At 38.8% G+C, this 12,951-nt stretch overlaps 1 protein-coding gene and 1 long non-coding RNA gene across 2 annotated transcripts in view; one reads left to right on the top strand and one right to left on the bottom strand.

Moving 5' to 3' along the window:
- Positions 1-2,266: 2,266 nt before the first annotated feature.
- LOC309477137 overlaps positions 2,267-12,951 on the top strand; it is a 69,578-nt gene continuing 58,893 nt past the window's right edge. Inside the window, exon 1 of the long non-coding RNA XR_014198542.1 lies at positions 2,267-2,393. This is a non-coding gene — a long non-coding RNA (uncharacterized lncRNA). The remainder of the gene's footprint in view (positions 2,394-12,951) is intronic.
- Positions 6,537-12,951, bottom strand: part of sfswap (splicing factor SWAP) — an 87,030-nt gene continuing 80,615 nt past the window's right edge. The window contains exons 17-18 of the mRNA XM_082140225.1: positions 11,883-11,955; positions 6,537-7,242 (exon numbers count right to left, since the gene is read on the bottom strand). Coding sequence (XP_081996351.1) covers positions 7,177-7,242; positions 11,883-11,955 — 139 coding nt within the window. The 3' untranslated portion in view covers positions 6,537-7,176. The remainder of the gene's footprint in view (positions 7,243-11,882; positions 11,956-12,951) is intronic.

Raw genomic sequence — 12,951 nt, 5'->3', positions numbered from 1 at the left:
ACATACATTTTTTAGCCAGCAGCTGAATACTAATGAGCCATATACATATTAGGCCTAAAGATATTATAAGTCATTGTGCCATACTCACTGCATTATACGTGGTCCAGGCGGTTTTGGTTTAAAATGCCAGCAGCCAAACCTGATATAAAAAAATTAAATAAAAAAAAGTACAGCAAAATCTCGACGTCCTCCATTGCTGTCTGTGCGCGTTATTAGCGCGCTGCGTTCCGCAAACTTGCTTACGTCACGTGTTCGCTCGCGAAGCTTCAAAATTCATGAACGATTTTAATCATTTGTATTCGTTTTCCCAAGTTTTTTTTTTTTTCGAAATCAAAATGCAGACAATGATTATAATGGTTGTTACGCACCTGATTATACATAAGATACGCTTACTTTGTACAAGATCACTAAATCTGTATAGCAAAATGAACTAAAATGTTGTCCCCTGTCAGTAGGCTAGTCAATATTGTATCCCTTAAAACTTATCTTTGATCACCAAAATGACACATTTAAGCGCTTTTCCTGTGAAAAAAAAAATATATATATATATTTATGACACCATACACTCAAAAAAATGAACGAGGAAGGTTGTGCACTTTACATAATATATTTATATTTAGTTTACTTATAATAATTGTGTTTGTTGACTTGAAATGTTTTTTTCTATTAAGGTCCACGTAATTATGTCTCAACTTAACAGTACAAAATCCTAACACATTGTCTAAACACAAACCATTTATGTTAAGTAAATAATTCTTACATCCAGATGGTGGCAGTATAGTGCGAAGCCAACTGCCATTTTGCCCTAACTTAATTTGATTGTGTTCAATCTGCTTATATTAGAAATTTAAGTTTACTTAATCCGTTTGTGTTGGATTACTTGAATGATTTGTGTTGCATTAACTGAAACTTGGCGGTGCTTGTTAGTTCCCAGCATGCTTTGCATATGTTTGAATTAAGAGAGAATAAATGTTAAAATTAAGTGTTATTTTATGGGGGGGGGTTTTTTTGAGAAAATGAGAAAAGGGGAAGACTTGATTTTGTGTAATGTTCAATTACATTGGAATTATTAGAACCATTTTAATTACAGTGGGTTACCATTGTGGAGAAGAGTGGAGCATTTTCTTTGGCTGTGGACTGATTTAGTTAATTTCTAATGCTTTGGTTGAAGGAACATGTAAATCTCAGCATTTAAGATGCTAATATGTGTTACTGATAGCTGATAGCTATTTATAGTCTATCAATTTAATTATGTGTCACTAAAATGAATGGAATATTAAATAAGTTGGATTCACAAATTTTGTTAGTCCATAATTTAACTGACTTTAGTTAGTTAAACTCAAACGTCTGTTGTTGAGCAAAATTTTTTGATTATAGTTGGCTTGAGTCAATCCCTTAAACAACCACATTAAGTTAGATCAAATTAATTATTTGTTTTCAACTTTCATAATTAAATTAAGTGGAACCTGTTGGTAAGAAAAAATTAAAGTCAAGGTTTCATTTTTTTGAGTGTGTGCAGCATCCATAGATATCATATAATAATGTCTTAAGGCGGAGTCACTTCCGGCATCACCGGCGTCCATCTTGCCACAGGGAAGCTGTGAATTAAGGTGAGTGATCAGCACGCACACAAATCCTCTTATCTCGCTGAAATCTTGACGGATTTACAAACGGTTTGGGTTCTTACAAACATTATTAACGTGGCTATAATTCTTTCATATGGAAGTCCATTGTTATAATTATTCATATGAATGCAGTGTCATAACTACATCTCTGACGTTTATAACAAACCAAACCGTTTGAAAATCGGTAGAAAATTAAGCAAGTTATGGTTATTTAAAAGTACATGCACCATGTTACGAGTGAGCGAGCACCCTGTGGTAAGATGGCCGCCGTGTGCGGACGTCGAGCTCCATTGGCCAGCAGCGCGCACGAGACATCTAGCCTTTATTATATGATATCTATGGCAGCATCCACCTGAATGATGCGACGGCAGCCATATTGCGCCAGAACGCCAGGTCATTGGTGGAGAGGAGATTTGAAGCCACACAGTATAAGGAGGCCATGATGGACAGAGGCCAATGGGCAAATTTGGCCAAGGTTGTCGGGGTTAAACCCGTACTCTTTCGAAGGACATCCTGAGATTTTTAATGACCACAGAGAGTCAGGACCTCGGTTTAAAGTGTCATGACGGGGCTCTTTGACAGTATAGTGTTCCCATCACTACACTGGGGTGTAAGGACCCACACAGGCCACAGGGTGAGCGCCCCCTGCTGGCCTCACTAACACCACTTCCAGCAGCAACCTAGTTTTTCTCAGGAGGTGTCCCATCCAGGTACTAACCAGGCTCAGCCCAGCTTAGCTTCAGTGGGCAACCAGTCTTGGGCTACAGGGTGATATAGCTGCTGGCATATATTATGAGATTCATTTGTAAATTTTGACATTTGTCATCCATAAACGAACACCTACTGTACGTCAGCTTGCACACCCAGATTAAGGTTTTTTACTCATAATATGGAATATAAATGCACCAATGTGGTAATGAAAACTTAATACACTGATTATGAATTTTAATAATCATAATGACTAATAATAGGCCTAGTGACAGAGGTCGTCTCAGACTATCGCTTGAAACTGAGGAAACAAGTGCTCTTTAAATTAAGTACTGTACATTTATAGAGATAGGCTTTCTGCGCGATTTTGAATAATTGAATGCATCTATGTTAAGTAAGGGTTAATGCCCGACGAGGTGTCCATTATCAGGTATTAATGGACGACGGCGAGGCGTGAACCGTCCGACGCGCAGCGGAGGACGGTTGCCTCCGCCGAAGTCCATTAATACCTGACAATGGACACCTCGAAGGGCATTAACCCGCTTATACCATGGTCACTTACGAAAGAAAGAAATATTTAATCAATTAATAATACTTTATTGTGTTTTAGAGTAAAAATCGTGAGGGTTTTTATTTATTAAGTCGAGCGCACTATTTAATATCTCCCGTATACAGGCGTTGCCAAGCAACGTGGCCACAGCGACCCGACCGCAGCGATGCGAAACTTTGTTTCAAAGAGTCAAAACTCACAGATAGTTTCCTAAATCGTTTTTATTAGGCCTACAGCAAATATTGTCAACCATTCACTCACGTGTTGAAAGGAAAGCAAGCAAGACAGAAAGACAGGCAATGGCAGTAGGCCATATTCCTAGGTGTACATTATCACTTTTTAACGGACACCCTGCAGCCAATCAGAATCGAGTATTCACCCAGACCATGGTATAACACAAGTTAATTGTTTTTAACTGAAGACAAATAACGCTATACTTTATTCACTCAATAAGTAGGCTATACTCTAAAAAATGCTGGGTTGCAGATATGGACAAATCAATTAAATTTAAACCAATGTTTGGGTTTGTCCATATTGGACTCAAACATGGGTTGGCACAACTCAGCATTTTTGATTGTATGTGTGAACAAAAAAAAAGTTAAGTATTAATGTAACAAAACTACATTTAACTGTGACCTTACTGGAAGCTGGTGATATCATCTCACAAATCTCTCACATCTGCAGCTAGAGTGATCACATGGTATCGCCACTGGAGAGATACTGCAACCCATTTCCTGAGGCTGTGTGGGATAGAATTGATACTTGAAGGACTAGAGTGAGACTCAAGACAGTCTGCAGCACTTTAATCAGGACACCTTAAATATGACAACGAACAGAAGACACTGATGAGGACTAACAGTGGCACTGGATTAAAAGAACACTGAATGAATAGGGATTTGGTCAGTCATGCTAATGCATCCATTCCACTCTTTCTAATGTCATACATTTGTTTTGGGCTATAAAAGAAGTACATTGAGAAACTTCCATCTCTGCACATCACAAATTCCTCCTCCCATATTTGTAGGAAGGCCTATAGGGAGAGAAAACATCTCTATTATTACCACATAAAAGTTTTTAGCTTAAACCGTAACACATCACATAAAACGATGCCTTTGAGGATTAGGTTTTTCATGCGTATTCTTGCAGCAAAAAAGGCCTTTCTATTTCATAATATTCAGGATATATCACAGCTGGCTGAGAGTTTTTTTTGGGGGGGGAAATTCAGCAAAGCTGTTAAAGGAGTTCAATGCCACAACTTTGAAAAGCGCAACAACCCTTTGCTGAATAACCACATCAAGAGAATCAAACACACGCTTCTGGATTTTTAATTTTACATACTCAATTGGGTCCAGCTTGGATTTCCAATGTGTCGCCACACGGCTCCTTTCATTTTAGCGGGGTTTCCACTGCGGTGGGAAGCGAAGGAACATAAAACTTTAAAACAAGCCATGAAACTTCATTCTCAACCCAACCCAAGGTCATTTGGATTTTGATGGTAAATTTTGCATGTATTTTCCTTTGAATTGACAAGCCAACAAACTTTCTGCCTATAGGCTGTTCCTTCCAGTTTTTCATTGTCACTGGCTGGACCAGATTGAAGTCGGTAATTCTTCAATCTCAAAGTTAACAAATCACCTTATCGGCCACCTCATTCCACTCTGTGAGTGACTTGGATACCACACAGCCATTTAATTTGTGATACACAAAAACTCAGACAGCGTGAATGGGCGAAACCTTGAATGCAGCCCTTGAGAATCAAATCAATGATGTTGTGAGGTGCATTTAATTGCATATAAATCCATTATTTAATGTTATACGAGGCAATCCATTTATTGGAGGGAATATTGCGGCCATTATAAGCATGGAATGAGTGAAGCCTTGGCAAAAAATGAGTTGTGTTTACTCGCAATGACTGAGCAGATTGCTGCTGTGTAATGATGAACAGAGGCTCTCGTGCGAGAAAGAGAAAGGTGCCTTATACTCGACCCATCTTCTGTGTACCGGCTCTGACAGCAGGTCAATGTCAACTGCAAAAAAACAAGCCTCCAGAGATGGCGTCTTCATTTTCAATCCAGCTAATACGGTTCCATTTTATGATTATAATTAGTTAATTGCCTATAAAGACTTGGCCTGAAAATTGCCCTGAACAACCGTGTCACACTGAAATATTGTACTTCAGCAAACAGCGACAAACGAAATGGGAAGTCGAGCAAAGCCTTTCATTTCCAAGACTTAGTATGTAGTGATAAGAGCAAGTGAATTCGATAAAAGAATAAAAATGGGATAAACTATTTCAAGGATATTGAAAAACTAGAAGGGACAACTGCCATCAGGAATTTTGTCAGAGTCTGTTTTTAAAGTGAACGGATTATAAAAAAACATTTTTCCCATTATTCTTTGAGGAATAGAAAGTTCAAAAGAACAGCATTTATTTGAAACAAAAATGTTTCTTGAGCACCAAATCAGGATATTAGAATTATTTCTGAAGGATCGTGTAACAATGAAGAATGTTACAATGCAAAAAAATAAAAATTAAAAATTAAGGTAATAAATGAGCAAAACCTCTTACTTTTTACAAACATCTGACTGGTAGTGAGTGATTGTTTTGCATATATACCCAAACAACTGTGTAATGAGAAGACTAATGCAGGGTCTATTATTAAGTGTAGTTCAAAGCTGCCCTTTTCAAAAGCACATGGCATTACAATTATTATGATTTGTGCAATTATGGAACATTAAGCATCAATTTACTAAAGGGAACATTCTATTATATAAATGCAAATAAAAAAGACAGTGGCCATTTGCACTAAGTGCAAATAGCAATAGATGCCAAGTGCAAATAGCAACTAGATTCAATTCACACAGTGAAAGTAGCATATTTTCTTAACGATATATGCCATTTACACTAGGTGAAAATGGCAACATTTTTCTTAACAATATGCCATTTACACTAGTCACAAGCGAACATAGCGATAGATTCTATTTACACTAAAAATAGCAGTATTTTAAGTAGTTTTGTAAATAGACACTCCGTATAAAAAATGACGAGTAAATTAAGTGCCCTGATTAGACTGTGCAGGGTTTGCTGAACATGCAGGACAGAGTGAACAATGAAAACCCAGATGATCAATAAAATGCACTCCAGATGGACATCTAACATTTATTCTTTGGCACAAAACACTTCCTCTGTGCCAATTTTCCCAAGAAAACGCCACTTGAATCAGACTCAACATGATCTGAACATGGGAAAGCATTGAGTCAAGAGAGTTTGGGAGTGAGCGTAAATATGGGTTTGGATGGGACCGATCTGCTCCAGGGATCTCTTACCAGTGCAATTTGCTCTCTTGCAGGACCAAATGAGACTCGCTGCATCACCTCTGCGGGCTGAACTGCCATGAGATTAAAGGCTCACTTAAAATAGACCATGATTCCCACCATTCGCTCATGCTCTCATTCCTGGGGGCAAGAACATGGGGCAGAACATGGCACTTCAGCAGAACATGGGGTCTAATTATCATGCGGAGTGCATGTTGGGATGCAGTACATGCACCGATGGTCGAAAGGCCAAAGCTCTCAGGTGCAGGAAATGAAAAACAGACAAAACCGAACATGACGAGATGTCACTCGAGGAAAGTAAAGCAACCACACTCGCGTTGGATAATTCATACTTTATTGAGGGTTTTACAAAGTAGCTTCAAAATTAGGCCCGTACAAACTTAGAAATGAAAAACCGAAGGCCACATATTAAAAAAAAAAAAAAAAACAGAAGCAAGAAAGCCGACGACTTCATATCGGAAGGAGCTCAGACAGAGAGAGGAAAAAAGGAGATAGGTGAGAAAATAAACAGTATTATCCTTCACAGAAGGATATAACTGTGTCCCTCTGCAAGACACAATATTACAAAGGAAAAAGCTCAGTCATCAGAACGTAATTTAAATTTGTTTTTAGTTGCATCCAAGGAATTACGCCTTTAATACTTCTTTCTTGTTGTTGCCTTACAGCTAAAACACACACCGAGGCTCCACCATCTGCTGCTGGTATTGTGTCTTCCTACACCTGCTTAGGGTTCCACCTGCATCTTCAAAATAAAGAAGATCTCCATGCCTAATGCTTATCTGGAGGCGAAATAAAAACATCTAACTAACGCAAGGTCCAAACCAGGCATACATAAAGGGATAAAAGCGCCCAGCATTGTGCAGCTTATCAGGCGAACAGCAGTCCAGTAGTCGCCCGGAAGGCTGTTGCTGCCGTGCGAGATGTAGACTGATCCTGTCTGGATGTTGTGGAACTCTCTCAGGAGGAGTTCGGCTGAAGGCCTTTGGAGGCAGCAAGCATGGCTCGCACTTTCGCCATGAGGTCCTACAAGAAAGGAGAAATGGAGAAAATGTTCACAATTCACAAGGGAGAGTTTGCGAGAGAAACTAATAATAGCATAAACACAGGACAAGAAAACAGAAACATGAATTCATAAGCTTGCAGACAACTTTGCGCAATTTGAAATTCAGATTGGCTTTTGGCTTTGTATGTATGAGAATCCTACGTGCTAAATATGGATCCGGATGTCTAGTGGCGTTCTATAGAAAAGAAGGCCATTGGCAAACTGGATTCCTGCTCTTCAAATGCCTCTCTTCATTCAATGTGGCTCAGGTTACGTTACCCAAGGCTTTTTGCATGCTAAGAGTCCATAGGGAGAATGTGACACCAGAGACGTGCCGTGGCTTGGCACTTGAATAAACATTTGCTTAATGAATATGCACATTAACTAGTGTCAGTGATTTCATACAAATGGAATTAACATCAAAGAAACTCCAAAGAAAAAACCCTAAAAGGAATAATAGAAGTTAAGCTCAATAATGTTGGATACCACAAAAATATCCCTCGTTTGAAAATGGAATAATTTTATAAAAGCACTTACTGTACATTAATTCTTCTGTTAGAACCTGTATTACTTGAGCTGTCAAGTAGTTCTTATTTTTTACGGTTGTTTTAGGGTTTTAGGTGACATGACAATGAAATTGTAAAATGGAATATAGAATAGTTTAGTAAGCAAATTATTAACACTAAAATAATGTTTTTTTTGTGTGTGTTAAAGAAAAGGGTCAAGTAGGAATCATTTTTGTGGTAATCAACATCAGAGATTGAGCTCACCTGTACTGAACCCGGAATATTCCTATAAAATGTAATATTACGAGCAAGAACATATCAGTTAATAAGCTACAGTTTTCTGGCAATTACGCCTTTCTCTGCCAGCATACATTTACTTCAAGGTTCTTTACTTCAGCATAACTTGCCATTATATATCAAATCAGTCAAATGATCTTTCGAAGCACATGGCTGAATTGCACGGTTGTCATAGGAGCAAGGTTTGCTCATTGACGTTTGCAGAATTAAAGACACCGCTGCTTTCCACCCCCTCACCCAGTCGAAGGAAAGTTATTAACCCTGAATTTCCAATAAAGCCCCTGTAGAATTAATCATTAAACAAACAAGTGGTCAAGAAAAGCACAAACACCACAGGCAAGGACCAATGTGCCTGTGGAGAGAAGGGTTTGCTGTTGTCCTTCACACAGTGAAATCATTATGAAAGTCATTTTAGGGGAGTGAAAACAAAGATTTACATGGATCGCATTAAATAGTGTACAGAGGCTGACGACTGTGATCAAAAAGGACAAAATCAAGGTCTGGGTTGGAGACATGCACCACACAGCAGGATTGTGTGCCATTCAGAATATAATTTAAAATGCCTTTTCAATTGCCAGATCAATTATTGAATATGAAAGTACGATTAAAATTTAATTTTCCTTGAATTTAAGGAAGTACAAATAAAAACTTAAAATCTTAAAAAGAAATTAATATAAATGTTTTTTTTATTTTGTTAGAAAAGCAAAGTCTGTCAGGATACACGTTTGTTTGGGAAAAAAACCTGTTTGCTTTGAAAGTTTTGGGAAAAAAGACAGTTTTTGAAAACAAGGTTTGTGGTCTGTCTATCTTGGCTAATTTCATTCAAATTCCAACTCATTATTATAAAGGGAGCCAAATCTTAATTTTGCTTAATGCTGGTCTAGATAAGCATGCAAGCAGTAATTGCACCCCAAAATGTGTATTGTTATCGAAATGCATGACAACAAAACACATATACCAGTACTTGAATCCATGTACATGCAAAAAAAAAAAAAAGAAAAAAAAAAAGAAGAACCAGTAAAAATATGTCTCTCTTGATCATAGTGTGTTGATCCAGTACATTAGAGTGACAGGACTAAGCTGGGATAAAAAGGCTCTCTGAGCTTCCAGCTGACCCGAGCAGATTACTGCAATGAATGGAGGATAACTTCAGTATGATTAGAGCTCATTATGAGACCACAGCTGGCTGAAGTGTGAGGATATCTGAGAATACGGAACTCAACTCTCGCACAATGGAAATATTTGCATTGTTGCTTTCTGACTTTAAACGACCAAACAAGAGTTAGTTGTAATTGTGGCTGAAAACTGCTTTTTGCAGTTGGTTTCTCTGTAGCTATTTGGGTCCAGACCTCCAAGCAAATTGAGAGATAACCCACAATCGTACCTGCATTTTCAGAGTCCAGAGAATCGCCCCACTTCGAGTTCAAAGAGGTGGCAGTTCAATCACAGGCCCAGGCCATTTAAAAGCAATTTTGAAATCTCACACTCAATATCACTCTGAACTCACTCAAAAACTTCTTCTTTTTTTTAAACAATGGTCTGTCTGAGCCAATACCCTTGTGGGCAGCACTCCGAAATATAATGCAACTGTGCCTCCGGTTGACCTGAGTTCGACTCCTGGCTTGAGGTCTCCATGCCTTCCTGTCTGATCTGCATACTGTCCTATTCAGTAAAGGCATGAAAAGACAACATTCTGACTCAGTCAGTTAGTACAAGATGTCTTTTTCCCCCCAGAGTCACAGTAGTTTGGATCACAGTGTTTTATCTTACGCACGACAACAGTAATGCACTCAATAACCTGCCAGGGTGCATTTCGCAAACCATAAACGCCTCCAGATCAAACCATCAGTCACCTGCCACCCTTAACATGCCACCCATGCTAATCAGTGGAAAATAAGAAGATAATGTTAAGGATGGAGGAGGACAGCACAGAGCACAAGAAAAGAAAAAGAGACTATTCTGTTCCTTAGGGAGAACAATAAACCAGCCTCCCTTGTTGTTCGGCTGACAGGCACACAGAGGGTTCGTAAAAAACCCAGGGGAGTGGTGCTAAGATCGAGAACGCGCTTCCCCAGCCTTTAATGTTACAGCTTTTCATTTGCCGGTTGTAAAAATCCCCACCAGTCTCCACCGGAGCGTCTCATGAGAGCACTTCTTCCTCTATCAATAGTCAGGATGTGCATGTCAGAGCTGGAACATTCTCCTCTGGAGGATCCGATCATAGATGCGTGAGGTAGGGCTGCAGGCAAAGGATCAAACTGAGCTGAGCTGAAACCTGCTTCCCTACCACAGGATCTACGGGTGGTCTGTGCGGCCCGGAGCTTTCATTGCCTGGGCTAGAGGGGGCAACTGGGGACGGAGGGACTTCCTCACGCAACTGAAATGTAAGCATTCACAGGCCTGCAGAAGTTCCTGCCGGTAGTTATTTGTCAAGGTGAACCATGCTTCTATTGATTCGAGCAGCAGTTGCTGGTTTTAATAAGAGCCGACTCGTTTTTGCAAGAAGTTGCCCCCTGGAAGTCCTGCCCCAGTTCTGAGGTGTCAGAATTGATTTCCTATGCCGGGAGAAAAGGGAAGTGAATCAGGTTTCCAAAAGATCTGAAACCATGTCAAGACCGTAGACTTTTTTAGAACATAGAGGGCTAAAACAAAAAGACTTATGCAGCTGACTTCTTTTTGTTGAGGATCAGATGGTTGCGAGTGAAACGCAGTGCAGTGTACATTGTTTATCTTTTTATGCATTTCTCGCATCCTTTTCTCTTTGACACAACTGACTTTTTTTTTACATACAGTAGCTACCTTTCGTCTGCTCTGTATAACAATAAGCAAAGGGAAGGAAAGAGAGCGCACTCTGCGTTTCATCCTTACTGCAAAAGGCCAGAGATCATAACAGAGCTGCAGATTGACGGCTGCATTGAATCAAAATGCGATAGCGACAAGCTCCCTTTCTCTACACATACTCACAAACACACCTACATACCCACGCCTGGTGACAGGGTCATGCAACCAAATCAACGTATTTCTCAGTTTCAGCACGTAAGGCTCAGCAAACACAGACCACTGAGAGCGTCGGGCTCTAAATTACATATATTAAAGCCTTACTAAGCGTCTAAGGGTTTCATCAGCTCTGCTACACAATTTCAGTCTGTTTTCCCCTTAGGCGCTGAATTATACTGAGAGAGGTAGCGAAAGTTTTTTGTTTTTTTCTAGTTTATTACAGTGTTTGCAAGCCAACACTGTATTGATATTCCTCAAGCATTCTGGTCAGAGGTTTATTCTAAATCCACAACCCTACAAATTAATTCAGCCCGAAACTGCTTTAAAGTACAAATTGCAATCAAGCTTTTAGTAAAAAAATATCAGTCCGAGAGGGCGTTCACATGAATGTGTTCTTACAATAAAACCCAAGATGCTGTGGAATGGAAAAAGAATCTAGGGTGTTGAGACACATTCTTAAAAATAACTTATTTATTTTAACTTTCAATGTAGTGAGATGCTGAAAAAGTGCTCAGCAAGATGACACAATGGTCAATCTTGACCGTCCAGAAAAAACTTCCATGTTATTTGGTCAAAAAGTAGTTCTGATAAATCTCCTATATCCTACATTATAAAAAGGAAAGAATTAAAAAATAAAAATAAAAAATTCCATCTTAACAAATATCTCTGTGATGGTATTTCTAATACTGATGTATGAAATTGTGAGTGAATTAAAGTGGCATATTGTGTAATTAATTCAATTACATATTTTAATCAATTAAAAGCCCTAGTTTACACAAAAGTGTTGTTATATGAAAATTTATAATTTCTTAATGACATACCTGAGTGATTTTGGTTTGCACTGAAGAGACAATAGTGGAGGACACTTGCTTGTCTTTCTCCTGAGAGCCATCCCTGTTTAACAAACAAAAGTAAAGCTTTATTTATATAGCACCTTTTAAAAAGTGTTTACAAAGTGTTTCACAGAAGAGAAATACATGTGTGCATTCACAGAAAAGAAAATAATAGAATTCATTGGGGCCGAAATGACTAAAGGCTGACTCATAAATTTTTAGCCGTGTTTTTAATACAACCAACAAGTCAATATTGGATGTTCATAGCGTATTTATTCAACAATGCATCTGCAATCAGAATTCTTTTGTAAGTTTTTAAAGGGTTAGTTCACCCAAAAATGAAAATTCTGTCAGTAATTACTCACCCTCATGTTGTTCCAACCCCGTAAGACTTTTGTCATCTTCGGAACACAAATTAAGATATTTTTGATGAAATCTGAGAGCTGGTTCACTCCTTCATAGGCTGCTAGGTAATCGATATCTACCATCTGACAAAATGAATACTTGAATACACAAGAATACTTTTTGTGCGCAAAAACAAAAATAACGACTTTACTCAACTATTCATTTTCTTCTGTGTGGGCCTCTGAGTGAGTTCACGTAGTGTAACAGCACAGCGCTTCTGGGTTATAGGTCAGAACGTAGGCTCACTATTGGCCAGCATCACACGCATGACCAGAGTCGGCCAATAGTGAGCCAACGTTCTGACCTACAACCCAGAAGCGCTGTGCTGTTACACTACGTGAACTCACTCAGAGGCCCACACAGAAGAAAATGAATAGTTGAATAAAGTCGCTTGATAAACTTAAGGTTGTAAACTGTAGTCACTTGAACTATTTTAACTACTACTAACTTTTCTGGGATGGCAGATATCGATAACCTAGCAGCCTATGAAGGAGTGAACCAGCTCTCAGATTTCATAAAAAATATCTTAATTTGTGTTCCGAAGATGAACGAAAGTCTTACGGGGTTGGAACAACATGAGGGTGAGTAATTACTGACAGAATTTTCATTTTTGGGTGAACTAACCCTTTAATAGACCTCTTTGGTAACCCAG

Source organism: Leuciscus leuciscus, assembly GCF_965113295.1.
Source record: "Leuciscus leuciscus genome assembly, chromosome: 16".
NCBI lineage: Eukaryota > Metazoa > Chordata > Actinopteri > Cypriniformes > Leuciscidae > Leuciscus > Leuciscus leuciscus.
Note: the sequence above shows the minus strand (reverse complement) of the source record. Positions and strands in the feature narration are given on the sequence as shown.